Source organism: Epinephelus moara, chromosome 14, assembly GCF_006386435.1.
Source record: "Epinephelus moara isolate mb chromosome 14, YSFRI_EMoa_1.0, whole genome shotgun sequence".
NCBI classification, from domain to species: Eukaryota; Metazoa; Chordata; class Actinopteri; order Perciformes; family Serranidae; genus Epinephelus; species Epinephelus moara.
In genome coordinates, this window is record NC_065519.1 from 528,518 (window position 1) to 544,252 (window position 15,735).

The window sequence follows — 15,735 nt, forward strand, 5'->3', positions numbered from 1 at the left end:
TGTTTTGATATGCGTGTATACGGCAGGTATTACGGTAAAATGATTTCAAAATAAAAGCTCTGTTCTGTTGAATCACATTCAATCAACTAGGCAGCCATGAATAAATGACGAGTTAAATTTATATATATGGTTTTTTTTTTATTTTACGAGTCATTTATTTCTGTCATAAGTGTCATAAAAAATAAGTTACACAGACACCCATAAAATATGTTTTTTTTGTATATTCATTTTTTTGTTTACCTAAATAAATAATAACTAGTTAATTTATGTTAATTTTTTATTTAACCAAATAAATAAATAGTTAAATTCTGATATATATGTAATTTTTTTCATTTATCTAGTTGTTTATTTCTATCAGTAGCGTGTCATAAAAAAATGAGTTCTACACAAACACACACACACAAAATATTATTATTCTTATTTAACTACATAAATAAATAAATAGCTCGTTACATTTTAACATGTATGTAATCTCTTTTTATTATTATTTTTAAATAATAATACATGAAAAATGAATACATACATGTAAAAATTTAACATATTTATTTATGACAGACTGATCGTATTGTTGATTGAATGTCATCAGTCGGATGGAGCTTTTATTTTGAAGTCAGTGTTCACATGCTCTTACCGTAATGCCTACCTTATACACGCACCGCAAAACGGCTGGCTTGCCTGCAGTCAGGCAAACAAGAGACAGACAGACGTTCGCACCAGGAAGCTGCAGAGTTTAAACTTTGGTTTTATTCCTGTTCTACAGCTGATCACGTGTCCCGTCTCTATCATATAATTTAGAGATCTGCGGTGAAGTGCGCAGGCGCAGCACAGCAGCATCACCTCAGGGACCATGAGAGACTGGCAGCAGGGACACTGGTCCAGAGGTGGACAAAGTAATCAGATACTCTACTGAGGTAAATGTTGCAGTACCACAGTGTAGAAGGACTCTGTCAGAGGTTAAAGTCCTGCATTCAATAATTTACTGAAGTAAAAGCACAAAAGTGTTGACGTCAGTTTACCAAAAGTAAAACTCATTATGCTCTCAGATGATATATGTGTGTATATATATGTATATCATATTACTGGACTGTAGTTACTGATGCATTCATGTGTTCATCACTTTCATGTTGCAGCTTATAAAGGTGGAGCTCATTTAAATCACTTTGTAAACTGCTGAGCAGTTTTATCTATAACATAATAATTTATTAGTTGGTTTATACTTTGTATTAATAATGTGAATAAAGTAACTCGTCACTAAAGTTATCAAACCCATGTGAGGGGCTCTCCTGTTTGTTACATGACATTTTGTTGGAGAGTGTTTCCGTGTGATTTCTGTGGAGATACATTTGTCTTAATATCATTTGTGTGACCAGATCTACAATCTGTGTGTTTATGTGTGATCTGTAAAAATGAAAATCCTTCCACAAACACACAAAAGTTTGTAAATTCACAAAACAATATGTTGCAAATACAGAATGCAGTTACAAATCCACAAAAACAGAATGTCTGTGAATACATTTAATTAATTTACAAATAAATGAAAAGCATCGCTGAATATCTTTCTAACATTTACAGCTTCCAAAAACATATTTGTGACTCCAGTTTTTATTTGTGAATCTCAGTTCTGTGCTCATTTTTCTTTTCTCCGTACATCAGTCACTGTGAAATGTGAAGGAACAAACACAGAATTACAATTATCTGCTTTTGGATCTCATGAACACACTGCCTTTTCTTTAATTTTATTTATGTATTTATTTATTTATTTTATTTGTTTGAGCATTTGCAGATCTGTTTTATGTTTGCAAAATATTTTATGTGAGTTTACTTTTTTTCAAAACGTTTATGGAAGGTGTTTCATGTTTACAGATGACAGATTTACACACTGATTGTAGAACTGACTAAATATTTAATAATTTAAATATTCCACAGTGAATCTTCACACTGATGATGATGATGATGATGTTTCACAGAGCGAGGGCAGGTGGGGCTGAAGGTCTACAGTTTGTCCTGAAGGTGGCGCCACAGGAGAAGAAGTGGGGCCAATAAAATGTGAAGGGTCCATCCTCCTGGGAGCTCGAGTCCTCTCAGCTGTTTTTAAATTATTATTCTTGTGTGCAGAGTCGATATTTTGGCCTGAAGGAGGTGCACGATAAAGTAATAATAAAGGGTTAATTCTCTGGTGTGTGTGTGTGTGTGTGTGTGTGTAAATGTGCTCTGTAAGTTGCATCACAGTTGATCTGCTAATTAGATTTTAGTTATTAATGTTGTTTGTGAGCAGCAAAGGGTGTCGTTGTTGTTTCAGCTCAGAGACAAACATGAAGTGAGGCGTGCTGCAGCCGCTTCACTTTCAGCCTCACTAATCACAGTCATGTGTTTTTAATGGGAGACGCTGAAAACATCACGTTAAACCTCTGTTTTCTGACGACGCTCGTCCTGTGTTCTCTGCTGCGTCCTCACTCTCTGAGGAATAATAAACACGTTTGTCCAGAAAATTTTTATCATTGAATGAAAAGTTAAATTCATCTTAAAGGAACACTTCATCCTCTATATGACTGTTAGTATGTCAGTTACTCACCCTGTGGTTCCTTTAATTAATGAATTAAAGTTGGTTTTTCTCTCATGGTGGTGAATCTGAATTAACCCTTCAAAACACCAGTCAATGGAGTCTGGTTTTGAGGAGAGTAAAGCCTAGATAAGTTTTACTTTCAGTTCAGGTTTCCATCAGAAAGAGCTTTTGTTAGTAGAGCACTGATCATTAACGTGATATAACCAGGATTATACTGCGTGAGCTGTGTGAGAGTTTGTAAATGGATGATTTGATTAAGTTTGGCTGTAGTTAAACGCAGACCCCAATGACATGAGATCATCAAGGAAGAAACGTACCAACATTCTGGACGTGAGTTCAGACGTCTCAGTGAACACACACACACACACACACACACACACACACACACACACACACAGATATTTACATCACTACTACTTTTTATTTGGCAAACAGCTTGAGATAGTCTCTCTTTTTCAGTGTACAGTATATATACGTATATACTATAGTAAACCAACACATTCTGTTTTATAACCATTTTTTTCTCATTTTTACATCTTACAGCTTACAGCTTACAAATATAGCTGATCTTTTTGACAAAATTACAGATTCTGTTTGACACCTAAATTTGTATGCTATATAAAAATCCACACATCTTACATTCATGATTAGAAAAAGTAGGCTATATGAAATCAGGAAGAGGAAAAGAAAGAAAAACACCACAGTACGCAATTTCAAACAAATCCAATTAGGAGGAGGAGGAGGAGGAGGAGGAGGAGGAGGAGGAGGAGGGGACTCAAGGTTTCACAAACGGAGTCTATCACTCTGAATCCAATGGTAAAGTCCTCTGAGAGAAGTTTGCTGCTATTCCAAAGAATCATCAGTACAGAGAAGATATCATCGAGGAACAACAACGATACTGTCACATAAGAAGAAGAATGGTTAAACCTCTGTACTCGCTCCAAAGTTAGAAACTAATACCTTGCCATGGATTATAATGGATACTTGATAAAAACTAAACTTTGCATTGCAAACTGTACATATTACTTCACACCTCACCATCTTCTCTGCCAGTGCTGTTTTAAGCCTTAATCCCAGGATTATGCAAATGCTGCCGAGCTTTCCTTTCATGCCTCGCTATCTCTGCATGAGACATCTGCTTAAATTGGACATCTTTCTCACATCTGTAAGACAAAGTTGAACAGAACTGCATGAGGGAGCTGCCATTTGGATATTGGGAAAGCGAGTAATAAAACCCAGCACTGTGGACGCCTTGTTGACAGGCGGACGTTTGTTCCTTCTCCTCGATGAGCGCCATAATTGAATCAGCACGCAGCAGTTTTTTGTACCGTGAGGATGGACTTTAAAGTTGGTGTCTTAAAAATACAGCTGGCCTGTCTTTGCTTCACTGACGAGTGTCACCAGTGAAGCTGAGTTTTATACACAGTATTGCTGAATATTGAGCGTTGCATTCGGTTTATTGAGAAGTTACTGTTTGACTTGCTACTTTTTTTAGCGCAGGATACATGACCGTTGGCATCACATCGTATCAAAAACCCAGATGAGTCATGCTTGAAGCAAACCAGCGCTTGCTTCGGATTTTTTTTTTTTGTTCTTTTTGTACTGTAGATAACAAGATAATCTCTCTGGATTATTACATGACCACGTTTGCAAGCATTGATCTAATCATAACATCTAAATAGAAAACAAGACCAGATTATTCTAAAACTCATCTTTGAACACTTGTTCACAAAAATAAAAATAAAAAAGGGATGCATTCTGTTGAACCCAACGCTCACAAATGTCTTTTTTTAATCTTTTTTTTTTTTTTTTTTTTTTGCCGTCACCTGACTCTCATCTCTGCGAGCAATGCACCAGAACTGTATCGGACTGTGACGTGGAGCTGGAGGGGACTCTGATATGTAAACACTGCGGCAAAGCCTGATGTAGACAAGACACTCAAAATTACAAGAACCAGTATGGAGGCTGAGTTGTGTCAAGATTTTCTGTGGAAACACATCGACCATCCGTGCAGATAATTAGAGTTCTCAAACTCAACCTGAGCCCGACGGGTCCTGAAAAACTGAGGTTGAACCAAATTAGGGGCGAACATGTGCACTGATTGGCAAGGTTGAGCTGTTAGGGCATAAATACAAAAAATATAAAAATATAAATCTTAAGTGCTATATGGTGGGCAACAGGACTTTCATCTCTGTTCTCTGACTGAGAGGTGAAATGTCTTCACGAAACTTTAGCAATTCCAGTTGCCTACGATGTAGCACTTAAGATTACGATGACCTGGATGACTGAGAATCTTCCCCAACATAAAAAGATAAATAAATAACTAGAATTCCCACCCTGTGGTTTTATGACTCTGCCCACCAGCCCAATTTCCATCCTTTAACATGACCTTTGACCTTTATTCTTCTGTCCAAGTGGACGTTTGTGCCAAATTTAAAGAAATCCCCTAAAGGTGTTCTTTAGATATCGTGTTCATGAGAATCAGACAGATGCAAGGTCACACTGACCTTTGACCACCAAAATTCAATTAGGTCATTGTTGAGTCCAAGTGGACGTTTGTGCCAAATTTAAAGAAATCCCCTAAAGGTGTTCCTTAGATATCGTGTTCATGAGAATCAGATAGATGCAAGGTCACACTGACCTTTGACCACCAAAATTCAATTAGGTCATTGTTGAGTCCAAGTGGACGTTTGTGCCAAATTTAAAGAAATTCTCTCATGACATGCTGCAGGGGGCCACAGGCTGAATCGAGCCCGTGGCCACTGTGACAAGGGCATTGCCTTCGCATATGGGACACTTGCTCTACCCACTAAGACACCAGGCGCCCCAGCTAGTGGCTTTTGGGGGACTCAGGTTCAGGCTCAGTATGTGATGATCTTGGATGGACCAGGTTCGGGCTTCAGCTCACATGGGTCGGGTCGGTTCAGTTTGGGTTGGATTTTGTTCTTGAGAACTCGAGTGTTAATGTGTCATCTGTAAATATGAAACACTTTCAACAAATACAAAAAAAAGATTTGTAAACTCACAAAAATATTCTTCATATATAAAAATGATCTGTAAATGCATTTAATTAATTTGCAAACAAATGAAAAGTATTTGTGAATATCTTCCAAATAATTTACAACTTCCAAACAGATGTTTTGAATCCAGTTCCAACTGAATCTCAATTGTGCAATTTCTTGCAATTTTTTGTGCCTTTGCAGATGTTTCATATTTGCAAAGTATTTTTTGTGAGTTTACAAATCTTTTCTTATATCCCGTGAAAGATGTTTTATATTTACAGATTTACAGACACAGACTGTCAAACTGCTCACACAGAGAATATTGACACAAACTGGCCTCCGTACGTCGGTCACTGAGGAATGTAAAGGAGCAAACAGAGAATTACAGGTTACGTTCCAGTTCAGGGTTAAACACACAAAACTCTCATCTTGTACTTAAAAGATAAACTGTCATGATAAATAAATATTTTATTTGAATTTAACCTGAAATATTTTTCGTATATTGCCATAATATATTCTAATATATTTATAATTTGATAAAGATTTCACTATATGTTTTGGTTTGTGCTGTCGTTCTAAATAATTACATATAATATATACCTGTGGAATGTTTCTGTTATTAAATTCCACCTTAAAAATGAGGTTTTCTAAAGAGCTGGCAGGAAGCTGGATGAAGGACGGACTGATGATGTATGTATGACACACACATACACTCACAAACACACATACACTCACACACACTCCTTTGTCCTCTCCTAATGAACACTGACGTTTGTTGGAATGACTCTGAAACTAAATCTGCACGGACACGAGTGTTCCTCATAGAAAAGGGGAGTCACAGCTAAAATGTGCAGGAATGTAAAGTTTAACACTGCACAATGACAGAAATACAAAAGGTACAGCTTCACTCTGCAGTGACTTGAACGCATCGTTCTCACCAGGTCATTCACCCGAGGTGACACGTTTAAGTGTCAGTCAACACAGTGTAAGTCTGAATGATGACGGTGTAAAAACACAATGTGAGTTTAAAGTGTCACAAAAAGGTATTGTTCATGCTTACATTGTGAAATTACACCTTCCTACTTCCTCTAACTGCACACTGGCAGCATTTCTATCACTGACACAGTGTTAGTGAGCACTTTAAACACTCACCGTTAGCTTAATGTACAGTGGCCGACAGAGGCAAACACGCTACTACGGCCCAAAACACTTATATTCAGAGAAACGTCCTGTAGCTGCAGAGAAGATACAATTTCAAAAACACACGAGAATCCAAAGCAAATACAACAATGAAAACGTGCTGCAGGAAGTAAACACGTTAACATCAACAGCAAACAAGCTGCAAATACAAAAACTATGCAAAGTCAAAAACACACAAACACATTTGGAAAGAAATGTTACTTAAAAATGCTGCATGTCCAACACAGTCTCACTCTGAAGTCATCAAAAAACAGCACTTGGTCAGTGACCTCCAGCGTCAGACGCCAACAAAAAAAAAGCTGTCACGTCAGCATGATGCGCAGCCGTTCACTGTTATTGTCTGTCATGGGGAAACGTGGCGGGACAACAACAAAAGTTAAGGTGACCAAAGTCTGAGTGGGTTGGGTGGGTTGGGGGGTGTGTGTGCGTGTGTGTGTGTGTGTGTGTCCAACAACCACGGACTTTTACCCAGGAGGTTGGTGTTCACTTCCTGTAAGACTGTAAAGACAAACCTTGTTCTTTTTTCCTAAACCCAACCACGTGTGTGTTGGCTGAACGTAACCACGTGTGTGTGTCGGCTAAACGTAACCACGTGTGTGTGTTGGCTAAACGTAACCATGTGTGTTGGCTAAACGTAACCATGTGTGTTGGCTAAACGTAACCATGTGTGTTGGCTAAACGTAACCACGTGTGTGTGTTGGCTAAACGTAACCATGTGTGTTGACACGGCGTCCCAGAACGTCAACAACCAACACACCCAGGGTACCTTGGACCTTGAAAATCCATGACCAAACGTGGACATGTGACGAGGTCGCACTGAGGATGGGATGGTTTATCTAGCCAACACAACATAAGTCCTCCAGGCCTGCAGGGGGAGCACTGAGTGAATCACTGCGTCCTAAAAGTTGTTAATTCACTAATCGCCAAATCTACAGTGATCATGAACTGTCATCATGTGAGCAAGCTTGAGACAGAGCAGTGGGAGGCGGGGTTAAAGTGCACTTGCTCTCTGGGCCTCACGACTGGAGATATGCAGCCACATTTGGTTTGAAGGGTTAGGGTTACAAAACGCGCCCACCTGCTCGCGGTAACGTGGAATAACCGAAAAATTATCTGCCTGGAAATAATGTGTTTTGCTCCACGCGCCACTGAGCAACAAACGAGGCCCTGCATCCGACACTGTAAACAGTTCTTTATACCTGTGTGGTCTGGTCTCTGTGTCAGGTCAGAATCAGGCTGTTCCTCTCAGTGCTCCCCCTACAGGCCTGGAGGACTTCCGTTGTGTTTCTCTGCTGCATTTGTTTTCAGGGTTTGTGTGTTTTTGCCTTTCTGTATTCGCAGCTTGTTTGCTGTTAATGTTCTGTTTATTTTCTGCAGCACGTTTTCATTTGCAGCACAGTTATGTTGTTTTATTTGCTCTGAATATTTCTATGTGTTTTATAACTGGTATCTTCTCTGCAGCTGCAGCGTCTCTCCTGATGGAAATATTTTGGGTTGCTGTGGTGCGTTCCGTCAAACACACAGATGAACACACTCCTGTAAGGATACTGTAACATGTAACCATAAACTGTGAAGGTATGAGAGGAGAACATGGAGGTATGTGGCACTGAACGAGCTGACAGGATCAAACAGAGGTGAAACAGGGAGTTCTGGACGGTCCTGTTCTTCGGCAGAGAGATGCTGTCTGTCCACGTTTGGAAACATTTCCCACGGCTCTCATCTCTCTTTCTCACGCCACTTCCCACATTTCCAGTGCTTCACCTGTAAGAATGTTCTTATCGGATACAAAAATCAAAACAGTCGGTATTTCTCCTTTTTGCTTCCGTACAGTTTTGCATTGAAAAATATGTTGTTGTTGTTTTTTAATCCTCATTTCTTTTTTTCTTTTTTTTCAAACTCCAGACGTCTTTTTTGTGGATCCAGAACTCGTCTCCGTCCGTAGCTACATGTGTTGGGCATCCATTATGTCCAAGTATTTGGCCTCAATGATATGAGGAAGCACGTTGTTCCTAGACACAGAGCAGACACAATCGACGTCAGTGGTTAAACCAGAACAAAGGAAGCAGAAGCCCACAGCATCACAACGTCAGATCTTATCACACAAGATTTATCACTTCCTGCTCGGCTGTTCCAGCGAACAAGAGATCCAATCAGAGATACAGCGGCTGTTCATGTATGTGTCTGCACAGTGGCACCAGAGATCTGGGTGGGAAAAGGCTGCGTTTACAGAATCTCAGCTGAAGAATGATACTCTGCACTCGAAAAGTTCAAATCGGCTTTAAAGCTCCAGTGTGAAGGGTTTAAATATGATATAATGTAACTGTGTTTCTTTAATCAGAATGGTTGTGTTCTTGTTCCCTCAGAATGAGACGTTTATATCTACATAGGGAGCAGGTCCTCGTCTATAGAGATCACCATGTTGCACCGCCATGTTTCTACAGTAGCCCAGAATGGACAATGGACAATTGATTGACTCTAGACATGTTTCTGATATTGCTGTAATGATGAAATGATATATTTTGGTGGTTTGAGTTGAAGGTGTGAGAAAGAATAGTATCAGTAACATTGTTAACACTGTGCTACATTACAGAGAAATACAAAACCGTACTAATGAACCTTCATTAATATAGGCCTATATTTTATCTACAAGTGCACGTCACACACTGAGCGAGCCGCCTGTTAATGACGCTGTGGGCTAATGGGCATGTAGCTACTTCCATGTTTCAGATGATACGTCATGTTTGTAGTCGACCAATGAAGATGAGTTTACATATCACCTTGGGTTCGTCCTTCACCTTCTCAAAATGATCCCACACTTTGGATTTCCTGCCCGACATGTTATTAACTAGCCTGTGGAATAACCGCAGGTACCAGCCCTGGAAATTAACCTGACTGCTGAGCGTGGACACTTCCTGTGTCTGTCCTTTCAAAGTAAAGTCACACATGCTCCAGTTATATAGGTTTAGATTTATTTTGACAAGGTGCAGCTCCTGATAGAGTTTCATGTTTTTTTTTTCTGTGACTAAGCGACCAATGAAATCTTGCCGATTAATGACTTTCTGGTCGACTAATGTTTGGTCAACTGTTACGGGGAAACCCTAATACTGACAAAAGCCAAAAATGGCATGTGCCAAAAAATATTCGGCATACAATCAGGCTTCCACCTCACCATTTGCGTCGCCTATTTCCTGTCTCCAAAATGCTGGTAAGCCACAGTCAAAGTTTCTCCCATCAAGGCTGTTTTTATAGACCACAACTTTTGTGTGTGAAGTGGCATACACCTCTTTCAGGCCTCATTTTGTGTGTACGCAGTGTTTACACCAGGTCCATTTCTTTTGGAAAGTTTGTGAATCTCTTAATTTGAATACAGAGCAAAGACAAGATATTAAATGTTCAAACTGAGAAAACGTTATTGTATTTGAGTTTGACGGCTTCAACACGTTCTAATAAAGTCGGGTTTTGTACTTGATAAATAAAGTTTACTTGCCTTCTTTAAAGTTTCCAAGTGCAAAGCATCATTTTTAATTCACTAGTTTGATGCAGCAAAGAAAGTCAAGGAGAGTGTTTCTTAAATTATTCTGTGAATGTACAAATATCATATTTAATGCACTGCGCCCATCTGCTGCTCGTCCTTCAGCCGCTGAGACCGAGATGCAGATGAACCGCAGCGTGTTTCTGTCTCAGCTGAACCGCCAGATGTTTCCAGCTGACACATTAAACATTGTGATAACATTAAAAAATGCAATTAAGAAATTAAATTAAGATTAATTAAGAAGACTGGAATTGACAACTTTATTCCCCATGACGCTGCTGCTCAGAGAGATCAACAACACAAACACATCCACAGACTTCACTGATCTCAGGTCAGGCACGCTGCTGAACGGCTTCCTGGTTTAAATCACAGGAGAAAATGTTTTCTGGGACAAAATGTCGGCGGTCGTACCTGATTGGAATCAGCATGATCATGAGCAGAGGGAAGATCATCTTCATGTACGGTATCGGGTACATGCCGAAGGTGCAGAGGACCAGCAGCTGCATCATCTGCAGGAAGGTGAAGTAGTGGATCTTCCTCTGGGGCACTTTGCGGATGTAGTGGGTAGGCGGGTAAGACGTCTGCAGGAAGTGAGAGGATCAGGACAGATTAAAATACAATCTACCCTGAGGCGCTCCTCCTCACTGTCCTCAGGTGTCCTGCTGTCTCAAAGAAATGACTCAGGGAAGTGGACGGCCCACACGCCGCAGGTTTCACATCGTAAATAACGTTTAGCTTTCAGTGTTACAGAGTGTATTTATAGCGCGAGGGTCTCCTGTGTGAGGTGGTTCAGGAGCTGCTGATATTATTTTCAACCTGCGCTCGATAAGACTTTCATGTAAAAATACACCTGTCTCTCCAGTCTGAGTGGAGCTGCAAAGACAAAGCCGCCCGCCCCCAACTGATTTGGTGTCAGCTACAAACATCTCCAACAACACCAGCTGATAAATCAATAAATACCTCAAACCTCTGCTGATAAATCTACGTCACAATCCTGGTTAGTGCAGATTCATAAACCAGTAATACTTTACTGAAAATGTGATTCGTGACAGTCGCTGTGATGAAAAGAAATAGAGACATATACGAAGTAAGCATAAGAGTATGAAATAGAAGTGTGTAAATATAAAGTAATAAAATAAAGTAGACATAAAAATGAGTGTTACTCTATATCCTGTGTGTTGAACCTGTGTCTTCATGGACTCTCTGTAGGGATGGAGGTGTAAATAGCTAAATAGCTTCAGTGTGATAATTCTCACATGAATGCAAATTTACACTCTGTTAAAAGAGTTTGTGGCAGTTAAGATCTCACAAATAAACATTTAAGACTATTTAATGACTTTTAAAGGCCTGATATTTAAAAAATTGAATTTAAGACTTTTTCAGGACTCCCTGAGGAGTAAATAAACATGTGTCATGAGACTGAAGCCTCTTGTTAAAGCTGCGGTTTGGACATTTTAAGAGTTTGAAAAAGAGCAAAGATGAGAGTCCCCTCACTGGGCTGGTCCTGACGCTCAGTTCTGTCTCAGGACCAAATCAATCAGAGTCAAACAAATTATAACACCAGAAACACACAAACAGAAGCACAAAGCAGAATGCAGCATGGTTCTGAAAACACAGTACAGTGTGACAGATGAACCGACCACAGTGACTGACATTAACACAGAACTACCCTGACAAAGTACAGACTCAGTGAGCACGACCTGGCCATCAAGACGATACAAACAATCATGGCTCCCTTAGGAGGAGCGATTCTGCCGGCTGTGCAGGGAAGACAAAGTGGAGACAGAGCTGCACTTCCTAACAGAACGAACAAAACTCCAGCCTGTCCAAACAAAATATCTCCCCAAATTCAAACACAAACATCCTGAATCTGACCATAAAACTGGAATAAATAAATGACCAGTCCTGTTGGGAGAGCACACAGAGAGCTGTGGTGTAGCAGCAGAGTCTTTATCTGCCTTCAGCTATCAGGCTCCTCTCCTGTGGAATCATCTTCCTGTTTCGGTCCGGGAGGCAGACACCGTCTCCACATTTAAGACTAGACTTAAGACTTTCCTTTCTGATAAAGCTTATAGTTAGGGCTGGCTCTTGTAGTTAGGGCTGGCTCTTATAGTTAGGGCTGGCTCTTGTAGTTAGGGCTGGCTCTCATAGTTAGGACTGGCTCTTATAGTTAGGACTGGCTCTTATAGTTAGTGCTGGCTCTCATAGTTAGGACTGGCTCTTATAGTTAGGACTGGCTCTCATAGTTAGGACTGGCTCTTATAGTGAGGACTGGCTCTTATAGTTAGGGCTGGCTCTTATAGTTAGGACTGGCTCTTATAGTTAGGACTGGCTCTTATAGTGAGGACTGGCTCTTATAGTTAGGGCTGACTCTTATAGTGAGGACTGGCTCTTATAGTTAGGGCTGACTCTTATAGTTAGGACTGGCTCTTATAGTTAGGGCTGGCTCTCATAGTTAGGGCTGGCTCTCATAGTTAGGACTGGCTCTCATAGTTAGGGCTGACTCTTATAGTTAGGACTGGCTCTTATAGTTAGGACTGGCTCTTATAGTTAGTGCTGGCTCTCATAGTTAGGACTGGCTCTTATAGTTAGGACTGGCTCTCATAGTTAGGACTGGCTCTTATAGTGAGGACTGGCTCTTATAGTTAGGACTGGCTCTTATAGTGAGGACTGGCTCTTATAGTTAGGGCTGACTCTTATAGTGAGGACTGGCTCTTATAGTTAGGGCTGACTCTTATAGTTAGGACTGGCTCTTATAGTTAGGGCTGGCTCTCATAGTTAGGGCTGGCTCTCATAGTTAGGACTGGCTCTCATAGTTAGGGCTGACTCTTATAGTTAGGACTGGCTCTTATAGTTAGGACTGGCTCTTATAGTGAGGACTGGCTCTTATAGTTAGGACTGGCTCTTATAGTTAGGGCTGGCTCTTATAGTGATGACTGGCTGTTATAGTTAGGGCTGGCTCAAGCTTGTCTTGGATTCCCTAATCTACTTTGTCTATACCACCCTCCTGGGATAGATGACATCACTATGGGGTCTAATTGCCTAAGACTTTTCACATTTCTCATACTTGTGTGCACATGTAAATAAATATTCTTTTCTCTCAGAGCGAGTCTCTCCTGATTGAATTATGTTGATGTGTTCTGTGCACACAACACTGTCTTCCTGCCCTGGAAGAGGGATCCCTCCTCAGTGTCTCTTCCTGAGGTTTCTACCATTTTTGGGGAGTTTTTCCTGATCAGCTGTGAGGGTCCAAAGGACAGAGGGATGTCGTCTGCTGTAAAGCCTCTGAGGCAAATTGTGAGTTGTGATGTTGAGCTTTATAAATAAAATTGAATTGAACCTGTCACACTGTGAAGAACACTGAGTGACTCTCTTAAAAACACACATACTGTTTGTCACTATTATTATTATTTTATATTGTTGCTGATATCTATCAGTGAGTCGAAGCTTGCATTAGATATTATTGTTGACATGGTTTTTGCTTTTGCAATAAAATGTTAATATAATGTTTTATTGTTTGAATTCATAAAATATAGACTGCACTTTCCCCGTTAGTTCCACCTGATATGATGAGCTTTAGCAACACTATGTTCCAGTATGGTCATGACTGAATTGAGTTTTACTTTCATGTTAAATACTGTGATGTTGAATGAACCTTCGCTCTGACATCACTCTGCACAGTGAGGCTCAAACATCCAACTGAAGTCACAAAAAGCAAAATACATTTTTCAAGGTTGACACGGCTGCGTTCTCATTCACATACTTTTTCTTTTTACTTTTAGTAGCAGCTGCCCTTAAAAAGGTGGTACTGTTGTCTCATAACATTACACCCTGAACTTTGACCCTCCTGCTTTTATATCCGATACCTTGGAGATAAAATAAACACCACTTACCGAGTTCGCCAGAGATGTGGGTCAACTCTGAGAGCTCTGCTGTTGTTACTTTGTGATGTATGTGGTTTAACTTTAAAGTTCTGACTGCACAGACTGTACACTCTGACATTTTATATCTGTGACAGTGAAATAACAATAATATGGTATTGTGGGGATTGAAATGCACAGCATATATTTTTTGAACAGTTCCTCTTGCAGCCATTTGGAGGCGCCAGTGTGTGTGAGGAGAACAGTTGGAGGGAAAATGGCAAGTGTTGCTTCCAGTAGGAAGGTTAAATCGGACACACAGGAGAGGAGATCTCTGTGAGAAGTATTGTGCAGATATGATTTAATGTTTTAATCTGACTATTTTAAAGGTTCATTAGTAGAAGAAGACGTCTGTCAGAAATCATCTCTATGTGGCTGATACCAGAATAATGATGTTCATTTAGGATCTGATCCGTCCGATTTTCACCTGAGCACATTATCACAAACACACAGAAAAAAGATATTTGCAAGTATTATTTGCCGGAGGTCTGGTCCTCCAGCGGCGGGCAGCCAGTCAACCGTTTGATCTGCAGAGCCCTGCGATCGACATCTGCTCACACACACACTCACCTGCTCCTTGAGGAGGAGAGCCATGCGGTCGCACATCTGGTTTCCATCGATGGAGGTGAGGGCGATGTAGAGGAAGAGGCCGTACAGGACGGGTTTGGGGATCCACTGCAGCGGGAGAGGAAGCAGCAGCACCGACACGCCGATGAAGATATTGGCAGTCAGAGACGTCAGCCGGGTCTCTTTCACCTGGACGATACTGAGGACATACACACACACGCACACACACACACACACACAAACACAATAACACACAGCGATGAATGGTTACTGGAGAGCTCACAATGCTTTCATACAATGAAACAGACATTTTTCTCTCCAGGATTTTCTTATCGGTCGTGCTGCACATTTGCCATTTGAAAGATTCTTTTGAGGGGAAAATAAAACAAAGTTATATTCAGTATTTAGGACGTGTTACCAGCAGTGATCGTTTGTCCTTTGACCTTAATAAACAGATGAAGAGACTCTCTGACTGACTCTGATCCCACACACTCAAAAACTTCTTTCACTTAAGATGGATGAGCCCAGTGGTTCCCAACAGGTGGAGCCACAGTCATTGATTCAAGGTCTGTGCATCATACTTGAGTTTGGCTTTGTTGTCGAGCTAGTTTAGTGTCTCTGACGAGAAGCTGTCCATTAGTCACTCATTAGTCTGCGGCTCATTCAGAACAGATCCGACCCACCAGTTGGCAACCACTGCTGTAGCCTATGCAAAAGGCCTACATTGTTGTGAGCATTTACATATATGTGTTGGTGTGTCTGTGTCACTCTGCAGTTACACCTCCAAAACACTAGACTCACAAGTCAGTCTTTAGACGCTTTGCTTAACTAAAGACTGATGACTTTTTCCCAGATTTTGTGTTTAGATGGGCGGATACAATTTCAGAGTTTAAAAAAACTCCCTACGTTGCAGAACCAATAGTAAATCTGCAGGGCGGTCCTTCGGTGGCT

At 40.5% G+C, this 15,735-nt stretch overlaps 1 protein-coding gene across 2 annotated transcripts in view; it reads right to left on the reverse strand.

The window, feature by feature from the left end:
• Nucleotides 1–2,964: 2,964 nt before the first annotated feature.
• Nucleotides 2,965–15,735, reverse strand: part of slc4a11 (solute carrier family 4 member 11) — a 156,396-nt gene continuing 143,625 nt past the window's right edge. For both annotated transcript variants that reach the window (XM_050062113.1, XM_050062114.1), the window contains exons 18-20: nucleotides 14,788–14,983; nucleotides 10,709–10,878; nucleotides 2,965–8,774 (exon numbers count right to left, since the gene is read on the reverse strand). In XM_050062113.1, the coding sequence (XP_049918070.1) occupies nucleotides 8,708–8,774; nucleotides 10,709–10,878; nucleotides 14,788–14,983 (433 nt within the window). In that variant the 3' untranslated portion in view covers nucleotides 2,965–8,707. The remainder of the gene's footprint in view (nucleotides 8,775–10,708; nucleotides 10,879–14,787; nucleotides 14,984–15,735) is intronic.